Genomic DNA, 11685 nt, shown 5'->3' with positions numbered 1-11685 from the left:
TTTCCTGGAGAACTTGAATTAAAATATACTTGCTTCAAAAATAGCCTTACATTACAGTACAAAAAAAAAAATAATAAAAAATTAATGACATTGCATACCCTCGCAAAATATATGCATTCCCTATAATAATTCCCCAAAATATAATATCAGACAGCAAGCAAACATAGGACCAGAGGTGCCCAACGACATTGCCTACATTAGAGCTTTGTTTGTAGTGTATTTAACATTAAAAGCTGTTTTCCCAGTTTGGCCAGTCTGTGCTGAGTTTATTCAGCAGTTGTTCTCTGCAGTGTCTGTAATGTAGCTTTTACTGTACGAGGACACTCGATCTCAGTTTCAGTCTGAGTCACTAACAGCAGAATCTTGTTTGATTTTGAGAAGCAACACAATGTCTTTATATTTCAATCCAAGATCAACATAAAATTCAATGAGCTGCTTCATGTCTGAGAAAGGCACAGCTTTTGCAATAATGAAAAACATTTGTGAGGGAACGCAATGTCAAACTTTTAAACCACGGCCCCTTAGGGGCTCCATATTACCTGGCTTTGTTACTGCAGTTTGCTATTCTTTCTGCAACAAATTTCTTAACACTTGTGTGGATGAAATTAGAAAATACAAATACGAATAGCAATATTCATTTAACATTACAAATAAAACTTTTTAGAACTCTTCCAAAAAAAAACAAAAAATAAATAAAAAAAAACAATGACAGCATATACAGTGATTGGACAGAAATTATTATATCTGATAAAACCGTGCAAAAGCCTGTAATACACCATGGTTGTTAAGGTCTGGAGAGTTGGAGAATAACACAGTCAGCATTCCAGTTCAAGTGTCAAATGGGGGTTGAGATCAGGGATCTCTGAAAGCCAGTCAAAATTTTCCACGACCTCTGCAACCTGCATCCACCAAACCCAGATCTGTCAGACAGCCAAATCACAAACACACCTTATCTAAGTTGCTCATCCTTCTGGTTGTGGGGGTTGCTGGAGCATATCCCAGCGGTCATTGGGTGCAAGGCAGGAAACACCCTGGACAGGTCGCCAGGCCGTCACAGGACTGCCAAATCGTGAGACGTGATTCATCACTCCAGAGAACACAACTCCATTCCGGGAAAGTCCAGTGGCGACGTGCTTTCGCCCCTCCGGATGACTCATTTCATTGTGATCTAAGGCTTGTGTGCTGCTTCTCTGCCGGCATGGAAAACCAACCCATGATGTTCTAGCTAACAGTTCTCGCAGCTGCTTCCAGAGGCAGTTTGGAACTCCTCAGTGAGTGTAACTGAAGACTCGTGGTCCCACTACTGTCCGCTTACGTGACCTAATGCATCCTGACTAGGCGGCTGTTGCTCCTAGATGAGCAAACTTGTTAGAAAGGTAGAATTCTGTGACAGTGCCACACAAAGTCACTGACCTCCTCAGTATGACACTCTACTGCCAATGTTTGTCTATTTGCACGGTTGTGCAATTAATTTGTAGGAACCTGTTAGCGATGCATGAGGCTGATATAGCCAACCATGCAGTGAACACAATTGTGTATCAGTAGCAAGTCCATGAAAGCGAACCCCACATTTACAGAACCTTAAGAGTTGGGAAGGAAGGAAAACAAAAATGGACTTGAACTAGACACCTGAGGGACACCACAGAAAGTCTTTTTGAGATCAACAAAGAAGTGTTTTCCAGTTTCAGAAGTGTTAACCCAGAGATTGCTACTGGAGGCTCCCAGAACTTATCATTTAGTTTAGTGATGGACCGATCCACATTTTTTTGTTCTGATGTAATTCCGAGACACAACTGCTGATACAGATACAGACTGTGATACAAGAGCTCTTTTCACTTTAATATTAATATTATTATTGTTGGTATTGTGTTCAATCTTTCAATCACTAAGCATATCTGTAACGGAGGCTGCAACTGAACTGCTGGTGTGAGACCCCCGGCACTTTTTCACCTGACGCACCGCACTATGTAGTTCTTATGTTTCCGAGTTCACCCAGTTTACAATGAGACTTGAGAGACACACTGGGCTCACATCTGAGATCCAAATATCAGCTGTGAAGCCCATGGCTTTAGCATCTAACTGCACCGACAACTGTGATGACACTCGGTTGTACAGTTCAGGTATAGCAGAAATGAAATGTATTTTCTGGGAGGCAGATTATATCTGGGCTCTAAGTTCTCCAACAGGCTGAAATCCCACATTTTCCACTACAGATAGCGGTTGGTCATCGAGTATAATGAAGTTGAGCAACTTCTCTTTACACACAAGTAGCCGTCTTGTTTTTTTGGCGTTTCCAGATTAAAATATCACCAAACAAACAGCATTTTAGTCAAACCAACAGCTAACGTATTTGCTCACTGAGTTACAGACTGTTGCCGTGGGATCACGGTAATCATCTGGATCGGTGACCTGTTAACGTTATGTTATGGTGGGTTCATGGTCCAACGCAAGCTGTGGACTGGACTATGACTCGGTAAGTGGATCGGCACAGTCTGTACAGTACCCGATGAGTGAATTACGTCAATATCGGTCCCGATACCGATATAAGGTCGGATCGGTCCCATCTCTAATTAAGTTCAGGAGTGGATTGAGAGTTTCCAGAAGGACACACTCTCATCATTAACTATGGTAGTTCAACAACGCTTTGAGGAAACACACCCCAAGGGAGCTCCTGCTTTGTTGGAATGAAAACCTGAAACCACACCTGCACTCTGCAGATAAGAGTGGACTGATCTAGTTAGTCCGTAAGTGAGGAGAGGAAAAGATAAAATGAAGGAGGTTCCATTTCAAACAATACTCTGACATTCTGATTCACAAACTTGCCTCATATGCATTCTGAGTGCAAATATCGCAGTAACTTTTCTAGGTGCACAAACAATTCATCATCAATGGTTGCAGGACATCCAAGATGCAAAGAGCTGGGATGACAGAATTTGTTCTTTGTTGTCACTGAAATTAAATCAAGGTGGAAACAAATATAAATTGACAAAAAAAACAAACTCCAGTACAGCACTTCACACAATTAATGTTGAAACAAAGGTTAGTACATGTGGACAACAGTCATGGCCTCCAAACTTGTATGCTACTATCAATAGTGCTATGACCATGTGTAGTTCCATTCAAAGGAAAAAAAAAAATATATATATATATATTAACCACACACAACAAAAGAAAAACACATACATAAGCTTGACAAAAACAACCACAACATCAGCGTGTTTGGTTTGCTTTTTCTTTATTTTTTTTTAGTTTTTTTCATTTTTGGTCTTTTCTTGATTTTTTTATGCTTTTGTATGTTTTTTTTTCTTGTTTACTGAAGAGAGGGAGAGAGTAGGGTGGGTTTTTTTTGGCACTACATGATTATGGGGTGGTATGCTGTTTTTCTTAAAACAAATTCCTATCCAAAGCCTTTGTCCTTATGCAAGCAAAATATGAATACACCAATAAAAATAAAGAGGATCGCTTTAAATCCTTGCTTTACACAACAAATAAAAACACTTTTTTTTTTTGGACCCCTCCAAAAATGGGGGTATTAAAATATTTGACATTTCTTATCACAAATCAATGTGATGAGACAAAAAATATAACGTAAAAACTGTACAAAAAATGATAAAATTCATTTTAAAAAGTCTTGAGACCAAATGATGCAAAGTTAGACTGATTCCTTTTTCTTTTTTCTTTCTTTCTTTCTTTCTTCTTCTTCTTTCAATAAGGACCTTGGGCGTTGGATCAAAAAGAAAGTGTCAGAACTCATTTTTTCTGCTGAACGTAACTAAGATTGACGTGCCGGCCAGGCGGAAGCAGGGGAAAGTGTTGGTTTGCCACTGCACCTGCAAGAAAATACAGAAAATTATACATCGGTCATAAAGTAGCAAGATAAGTAAAAAATTCATTAACATATTTTCCTTGTTTGACCATCCGTGGCCCCTTCTCACACACTGTTGCTAAGACTGTGACTGTAACCCTCTTGTTCAATTACAGTTTCTAAATGAATGGTTTCTCTGATAGATGCATTGACAGGTTATTTCCAGCCACTGGAGTGCCTTGAATTTGTTTATCACTGAAGTACATCGAATCTGACGCGTCATTTACAAGCAACACACACAGCACTGATGCGGCCATATCACTAATATCACGGGACAATACCTTCATTAGACCGCACTGGACAGTGCTCGCAATTGACCTATGGATAAACAAACAATCTGCAAACTAGCAAAAGCATAATAGCTCCAGCTCCACTCAACACGGTGGTATGAGAGCGAGAGGCTACAGTGGTAGAGGAGTTGGAACATGCAGCCACAGTTGCCCTCACTGGACGCTGGTGATGGTCATATTCACCCTACAGTCATGTGATTGTATGTTCATGTATGTATGCTTTAGGGCCGGGGTCTCAAATCACCAAATGCATACAGTCCGTCACAGACTAACAATTTATCATTAAAATCCCCATTATTGATTTCCTGTGGATTACATTGTCGATTAATATTGACATCTGACAGGAAGCTTTGCTTTACCCACCAGTCACTGGGGCTGGTTACCCAACATAAGCTATATAAAATCAGCTTATGACCATTCAAACTAAAACTGAAGCAGCATGAATGCTGCACACTGAATAATCTGGCTACGAACAACTTTGCTATTATTGTAATTTTGACACAGTTAAATCTGCCTTAGTAAGAAATTAAGAAATCAAAGGAGTTATCAAACCAATCCATTGAGACGACGGATTCAACTGGCCTCCAATAACTTCACGTGCGTTCAGTAGGATTTATTAAACACTGTATTTATACTACTATCACTGCTATTATTAATAGTATTATTACTAGTGATAGTAGTTGTCCTTTGTGGCTACAGAGGAATGGCAAACACTGACCAAGATGTGCCTAAATAAAACAATATTTCCTCTGCATTTTTCAATCTGCCCCCTGCTTTAAGTGCTTTAGGGTCAAAGACAAACGTCATCAATCCCAAGTAACTACACAGAATAATGTGATTAATCAGGATTAATTACTTTAATCATTTCACAGCCCCAAATTAATAATACTAATAAACAATAATAGTATTATTCTTTGTAAAGACCCTTGTTTCTCTTAAGCACATGATGCCAGGCGCACAGACATACAACCCCGTCCCTCAGTCGTACCCTGTGAGATGAAGGGCTTGCCGGGCTGCTGAAGGTAGGTCTGGGGCATGCGGTACGGCCAGGAGGGCGAGAGAGAGTACGAACCAGCACCGCTGCTGTGCTCCCACGAGCGAGACGGCTGAGCTACTCCGCCAAACGCAGCCTGGAAACCTGCTTCTGAGAGACGCGCAGACAGACAGAAAAACATAAGAATTTAATAACTTCAGTACAGTGTCTTTAAAAAAATTAATAAACCTACAAGAATCATCACCCACGCCTCTCCAGTGAGACAAACACAGCATGAATCTGTCTTTAAATACTGAATTTGCATGTTTCATGTTTAATTGCGAACATCAGACATTAAACACAAATAAATAAGCTGTTGTGATTTGATTGTGCATGAATGTGTTTCCAGATCTGTCCTGGAGGAAGTTCAGTATTAATAAATACCATCTAATGCCTAGTTTATCTAATCAGTCCTTCATTAAATGTAATCAGGTGATGGAATAAAATCCATGTGATACACTGTACTGCCAAAAGTATTTGCTCGCCTGCCTTCACACGCATATGAACTTGAGTGACATCCCATTCTTCATCCATAGGGTCTAATATGATGTCGGCCCACCCTTTGCAGCTATAACAGCTTCAGCTCTTCTGGGAAGGCTTTCCACAAGGTTTGGGAATGTGTTCATGGGAATTTTTGACCATTCTTCCAGAAGCGCATTTGTGAGGTCAGACACTGATGTTGGACGAGAAGGCCTGGCTCGCAGTCTCCGCTCTAATTCATCCCAAAGGTGTTCTGTCAGGTTGAGGTCAGGACTCTGTGCAGGCCAGTCAAGTTCTTCCACACCGAACTCGCTCATCCATGTCTTTATGGAGCTGCTTTGTGCACTGGTGTGCAGTCATGTTGGAACAGGAAGAGGCCAAACTCCCCAAAATGTTCCCACAAAGTTGGGAGCATGAAATTGTCCAAAATCTCTTGGTGCTGAAGCATTAAGAGTTCCTTTCACCGGAACTAAGGGGCCGAGCCCAACTCCTGAAAAACACCCCCCCAAAAGTGAAAACTTTTGGCAATATAGTGTAGCTGGAGAGCAGCGAGAAGTCAGGAACCAAACCTGTGTTTTTCTAACCAACAACTTTACTGAAAACACATTTTTTGTTACTTTTGATTGTGTTTATGCTTATTTGTATTTATTTTAATGACAAAGTGTTATGAAGTTATACTTTGTCAAGACAGATATAAAAACCATTTTTTTTTGTTTTGCTAACAACCAATCTATGAGTAAAAGTTATTTTAGAACAATATAAAAGTTAAAAGATGACAAACGCCAGAGAGACGGCGAGAAAAGAGAAAAGAGTTGGCTGACCAACACACCAGTTCACCACAACAGAGCTGGGTAATGTTTTAGTGATGAGAAAGGGTGTCCAGTGTAAACCCCCCCATGCAGAACAAGCTTAGTGTAACAGATGTTTTGACCCTCCACAACCTTTTTCTGTGACACTCACCTGAATATACAGTACACCTACACTCTCAACACACACACACACACACACACACACACACACACACACACACACACACACACACACACGCAATGGAGAGACTAGACTTTGATGAGTTTTACTCTCAAAAATTTCTGATTGTTTATCAGCGTAAGATAAAATGTTAGCCAAACTCAGATGCACCCAATAAAATGTTAAACCTCCTGATTTTGTTTTTGGTTAAATACTATTGGTAAAAAAAATAAACTGAAATAGTTAAAAAGGCCATCACTCTCTCTCACAGTGCTCCCCCATATTTGTGTATGTGTTTGTGTACCTGCTTTCCCCACCGTGCCGTTAGCCACCAGAGCCCCCGGGTTGAGGTGATGATTGTGCCAGTGGTGCCCCCCGTCCCGGGCTGGCCCCCCGACGCTGCCCCCCCGCCCCGCTGGCTGGGCGAAGATGATGCTGGGGTCATTTAAGTTAACAGTGGCGGTGCCAACGGCCTGCTGCCCTGCCCCTCCGTTCCCTTTGCCCTTGCGCATGGGGACCCCTGGGGAGGCACCATGCAGGGGCCAGGAACCGGGGGCCAGCGGGGTGGGGCCGGGCTGAGCATGGGGCTGCAGCAAACCCAGGGCAGGGTGGTACTGGCCTGGGTGTGAGGTGGGGAAACCAAAGACTGAGAGCTGCACCTGCTGCTGAGGAGGAGGGAGGGGCTGCGGGGGTTTGGACGGAGTAGCGGAGGAAGAGGAGCCGGAGGAAGAAGGCTTGGCGCTCTGAGACGACTGAGGAGACACAGAGGACTGAGTGAACGAAGACGGCTGGGGGGAGTACGGAGGGGTCTGACGAGTATCAGACTGGAAGGAGAGAGAAAAAGAATGTAAGAAACAAAAACAGAAAACATTTCTAGCACTGAGAATTTTCTAATTGGTTTTAGAACAAATGATTGCAGAAGTGCTTATGTATGTGAAATAGAACATCACAATTTTTTTTTTCAAATATATCACTGATAAAAATACAGCCTTTCATATTGGTTGAGCCTTAATTCCTACTTTCTGGAGAACCTGTACTTGGTACTACCACAATTTCCATAGGTGCTAATCTCTAAAACTGATCACAGATCTGCACATCTACTCTAACATTTCATGAACATGGGGAAGTTTCGGTTCTTACACATTCGGAGGGCTGCCTGGTCCTGCCGGGCCGGTCCTGGGACACCCCACTCTGAGGAATAGGGATGGCCTGAGAGCTCACCATGGTGCGAACCATCTGAGGAACTGGAACAAGAGAGATCTGTGGTCATTCAAAGTTCACCTGGTTGACTCACGAATGCCCCCTTTCAGCATTCAGCATTCATTACTGTTCTGAGTACATCTCAAGCTATACTGTACATGACAAGCGTCATTTACTCTGAAGTCCACTCTGAAGTCCCAATGAGTCTCTGACTCATCTGGAATTTTTATTTCAAATTAAATTTCCCGTTTTAGCTTTTTATTTCATTTTTAGTTCGTCCATGGCAAACAGAAAATTTCTACCTGAAAAAAAATAAAAAAACACCTTGAATCTGGCCTGAAACTTGATACTTTGTCTGACCCTCATCATACTCCGGTCAGGTAGCAGAGCTCTTGCTCTACATTAATCCCTCAACGTGAGCATGTGTGTATGTACCTGGTGCAGGCGCTCCTCTCTGGCGGAGGTGTCTGTAGTCGGGACAGTCTCTGCGGACGTGACCCATATCTCCACACTGGAAACAGCGCCTCTCTCTGGGCTCTCTGTCCTCCTCCCGAACATCTTCATCCTTATCGTTCTCTTTCTTCTTCATCCTGCACGCACACAAGAGCTTAGCCGTTACTACTTGGACAGGTGATACAATTACAGCTCATCAAAGGATGGAAAGTTCCCACAAACTCACACTGAAGAGAAAGCAGGAAGAAATCCAATGATAAATCAAAGCAGGAAGACAAGCAGACAAAGTGTAATTTAGAGTTTTCTTATCAATATTACAACTGCAATTTTGATGCCATTATCTTCTACAAATTCTGCTCTGGGCTTTCTCCCCCCCTCAGAAAACCAGCACATTCTCTTCTTCAGGGGCTTCAGGCTGGACCACAAATGTTGTGTGCCAGGCTGTCAGATCATGAGGTTAAATTGTTTTTAAACAACTTAAAAATAGTTAAGACAACATTGACTAATGTAGCGAACTCTATAACTCAAACCGCTCTTGCGATATGAAATGGCCTCTTTCTGCAGGCCCCTTAGAGGTCATTCCGCTCATTAAATCGGAACATTTTCAATTTATATAATCCAAACTTTTTGTTCTAACTCTTATCAGACTAATTAGGACACGTTTGTTTCTCTCTGTGTGAAATTTGACACTGCGTTGAGCTGCTACTGAGCAATGAGTGCTGAGTAAAGGCGGGGGGGTGAGTCACCCCCCAGCTGAGTAAACTATTCACACCTCTCCACAAAGACAGCTGAGCTGAGACACAACCAACAACTGCAGCTTCCTTTATATCAAACAATCCTGTACAACTGCTATATATATGCTATTTATAAATGCAATATAAAATGGCATTTAAACATAATCACACTTGTATAAATGTTGACTTGCCTGCTCACCTATGAAGATGGAAATCCACTTTGCCTCAGGTTTTGTAAACCATCGAAATAACAGTATTATTGAAGATATAATGCATAGCTCAACTGTGAGAGCTCCAAAAACGGCGGAACTCACAGTTCATACCTAATATGAAAAGGGCCGAATTATGATTTTGATATAAAAGCGATTAAACGTTTAGTCCTACACACAAGGTGAGGTTTATAGACTTGTAGGGAAGTGTGTGTTATAGTGCATCACCTGCGCCTCTTTGGGCAGTCCTTCATGTAGTGACCGATCTTTCCACAGATCCGACAGCAGCGGTCATTCGGAGCCAACTCACCGTCCGTCAGAACCTTGGAGTCAAAGAAGTACTCCTGAGAGAGAGAGAGAGAGAGAGAGAGAGAGAGAGAGAGAGAGAGAGAGAGAGAGAGAGAGAGAGAGAAGTTGTGTATGTGGCTGGTAATTGGTCACAAAATCAGATCCATTTATTTTAAGTCTGCACTTGATTGATAGAACGTTCGCACTGAAGCTCAACAAACTACAATACAGCTACATTTTGCTAAGATTATATTACCACATTTTTATCAAGCTCACATGAGACACACATGTAGCGTAAAACAATGGCTCCCACTTGCAACTGACAACTGATAAACCATCAAAATTCCACATAGTTTGATTTTTTCTTTTCGTTTTTAGACATGCTAGAACACAATGACCCAATAAAGACTACATTCAGCGTTTACATCGTTATATAAGTAATATCTATCATAATATTTATCAATTCTTTTCAGACAACAAAACGCACATTTTCACTAACTTATTCAAAACATTTTATCAAAGTCAGTCACAGGGCTGCCCATGGACTAGCGTAGCTGGGGAAAATTTGGGACTAAACAGGATAATGTATAAGAGAGGTGAGTTTGGGGGAAATATTTGCGATGGCGTGACTCACTGCTTCCATCCCTGGCTGAGGGTAGAACGGCGTGCCAAACAGCTTCCTCCCATTAATGAACGCCTTCATGATGAAATTAGTCACTGAAAGAGAGAGAGTTACGGCAAATTACACCATGTGAAGATTACGCTGGTATTTCTGAACTAATTACATATCATTTTCACTGCAACACCAACAGCTGCTGGTCACCCCAAACACTTACGTTCAAACATTAAGTTAATCAACAGAAAACGCTTCTTTTAAGCCTGGTTTATGACTTAATTACAATATTTAGGACAGCAGTTGATCTGCCTTTTATACAACAGCTTCTAACACAGCATTAAAACTCTACTTCTAAAGCAATGTGCATAAAACAAAGTACAAAGTAAATCACACAGAAATCACTCTACAATACAAGTTATGAAATACGTGAATTTTGTTTTAATCCTTAATCTTGTTTTTTACTTTATCGTTCACCTACGTGTGTCTCTGTGGTAGCAGGACACTCAAAGAGAACAGAAGAAACTTACTTTTGCGAGAGACTCCAGCACCCAGGTTGTGGTTCAAGTCAAAGGGATCTACAGAAAGAAACATGAACTGAGTTAGCGAAACAGAACCTGGTGTGGGAACAACACAAATCTGACTTCTTGTAACTCTTATCAGATGAACTACAACAATGTTGTCCCTCTGTGTGACCGTTGAGCTGCTAGTGAGCAATGAAGGGTGAGAGGAGAGAAGGGTGAGAAGCCCTCTGCTCTGAAAACAGTTCACACCTCTCCACATAGATGGAGGAAAAACAGACAAACTATTTCTCCAGCATTTTGCCAGGGCTGCATTAAACTGGACCCAGAATGAGAGAATAGACAGTCAAGTTTAATTCTTTTAAGATAAACGTAGCTTTAGCGTCTAGAACTGGTCAGCGAAGTGAACCTCCACCAGCTTCAGCTTTTTGAAGTGGCTACTGAGTTATACCCCAGCCTGAGCATTTAGCACTGATCAGATCATATAGACCTTAACTAGCATTAGCATTTAAAAGTAGTAAGTGAATTGTACCCATAACATTAGCATGTCAGTGGTCAGTGAGGTGCACCCCTAATTTGCCAGAGAGAGGCATCTCCAGCAGTGTTAGTGTTTAGAAGCGGTCACTGAGGTGCACCCATAGACTTGGCTTTCAGAAATGACCAGAGAGTCAAACCCTCACCAGCATTAGTGTCTGGAAGTGGCCAGTGAGGTGCAGCACGAGCTTATATACCGACGGTTAGTGAGGTGTAGTTCTAGATTTGGCATTTAAAACTCAGTAAGATGTACACTGGAGTCCACTAGACTTCGTTTTCAAAAGGGGTCAGTGAGGTGTACCTTCGATGGCGATGCACTTGGAGGTCCACTGCTTCTCGAAGGTGGTGAGGCGCTTGCGCTGACGGATGGAGATGACGTGCTCCTTGAAGTCGAACTCCTCGGTGTAGAAGCGCAGCAGGCCGAGCCACAGCTCCCCCACCGTCTCCCGGTTCTGCTGGAACTCCGGCAAACGTCGCCGCTGAACAACACGCGTGA

The 11685-nt window shown here is 42.0% G+C and overlaps 1 protein-coding gene across 3 annotated transcripts in view; it reads right to left on the bottom strand.

Moving 5' to 3' along the window:
• Positions 1–3511: 3511 nt before the first annotated feature.
• Positions 3512–11685, bottom strand: part of tut4 (terminal uridylyl transferase 4) — a 38360-nt gene continuing 30186 nt past the window's right edge. The window contains exons 22-30 of one of the 3 annotated variants that reach the window (XM_036591085.1): positions 11491–11668; positions 10665–10712; positions 10156–10238; positions 9462–9577; positions 8273–8427; positions 7778–7881; positions 6942–7461; positions 5144–5296; positions 3512–3830 (exon numbers count right to left, since the gene is read on the bottom strand). In XM_036591085.1, the coding sequence (XP_036446978.1) occupies positions 3751–3830; positions 5144–5296; positions 6942–7461; positions 7778–7881; positions 8273–8427; positions 9462–9577; positions 10156–10238; positions 10665–10712; positions 11491–11668 (1437 nt within the window). In that variant the 3' untranslated portion in view covers positions 3512–3750. Of the gene's footprint in view, positions 3831–5143; positions 5300–6941; positions 7462–7777; positions 7882–8272; positions 8428–9461; positions 9578–10155; positions 10239–10664; positions 10713–11490; positions 11669–11685 lie in introns of all 3 variants that reach the window. The other 2 variants (XM_036591083.1, XM_036591084.1) reach the window with 2 other exon arrangements.

This window comes from Colossoma macropomum, unplaced genomic scaffold, assembly GCF_904425465.1.
Source record: "Colossoma macropomum unplaced genomic scaffold, Colossoma_macropomum, whole genome shotgun sequence".
NCBI classification, from domain to species: domain Eukaryota; kingdom Metazoa; phylum Chordata; class Actinopteri; order Characiformes; family Serrasalmidae; genus Colossoma; species Colossoma macropomum.
Note: the sequence above shows the minus strand (reverse complement) of the source record. Positions and strands in the feature narration are given on the sequence as shown.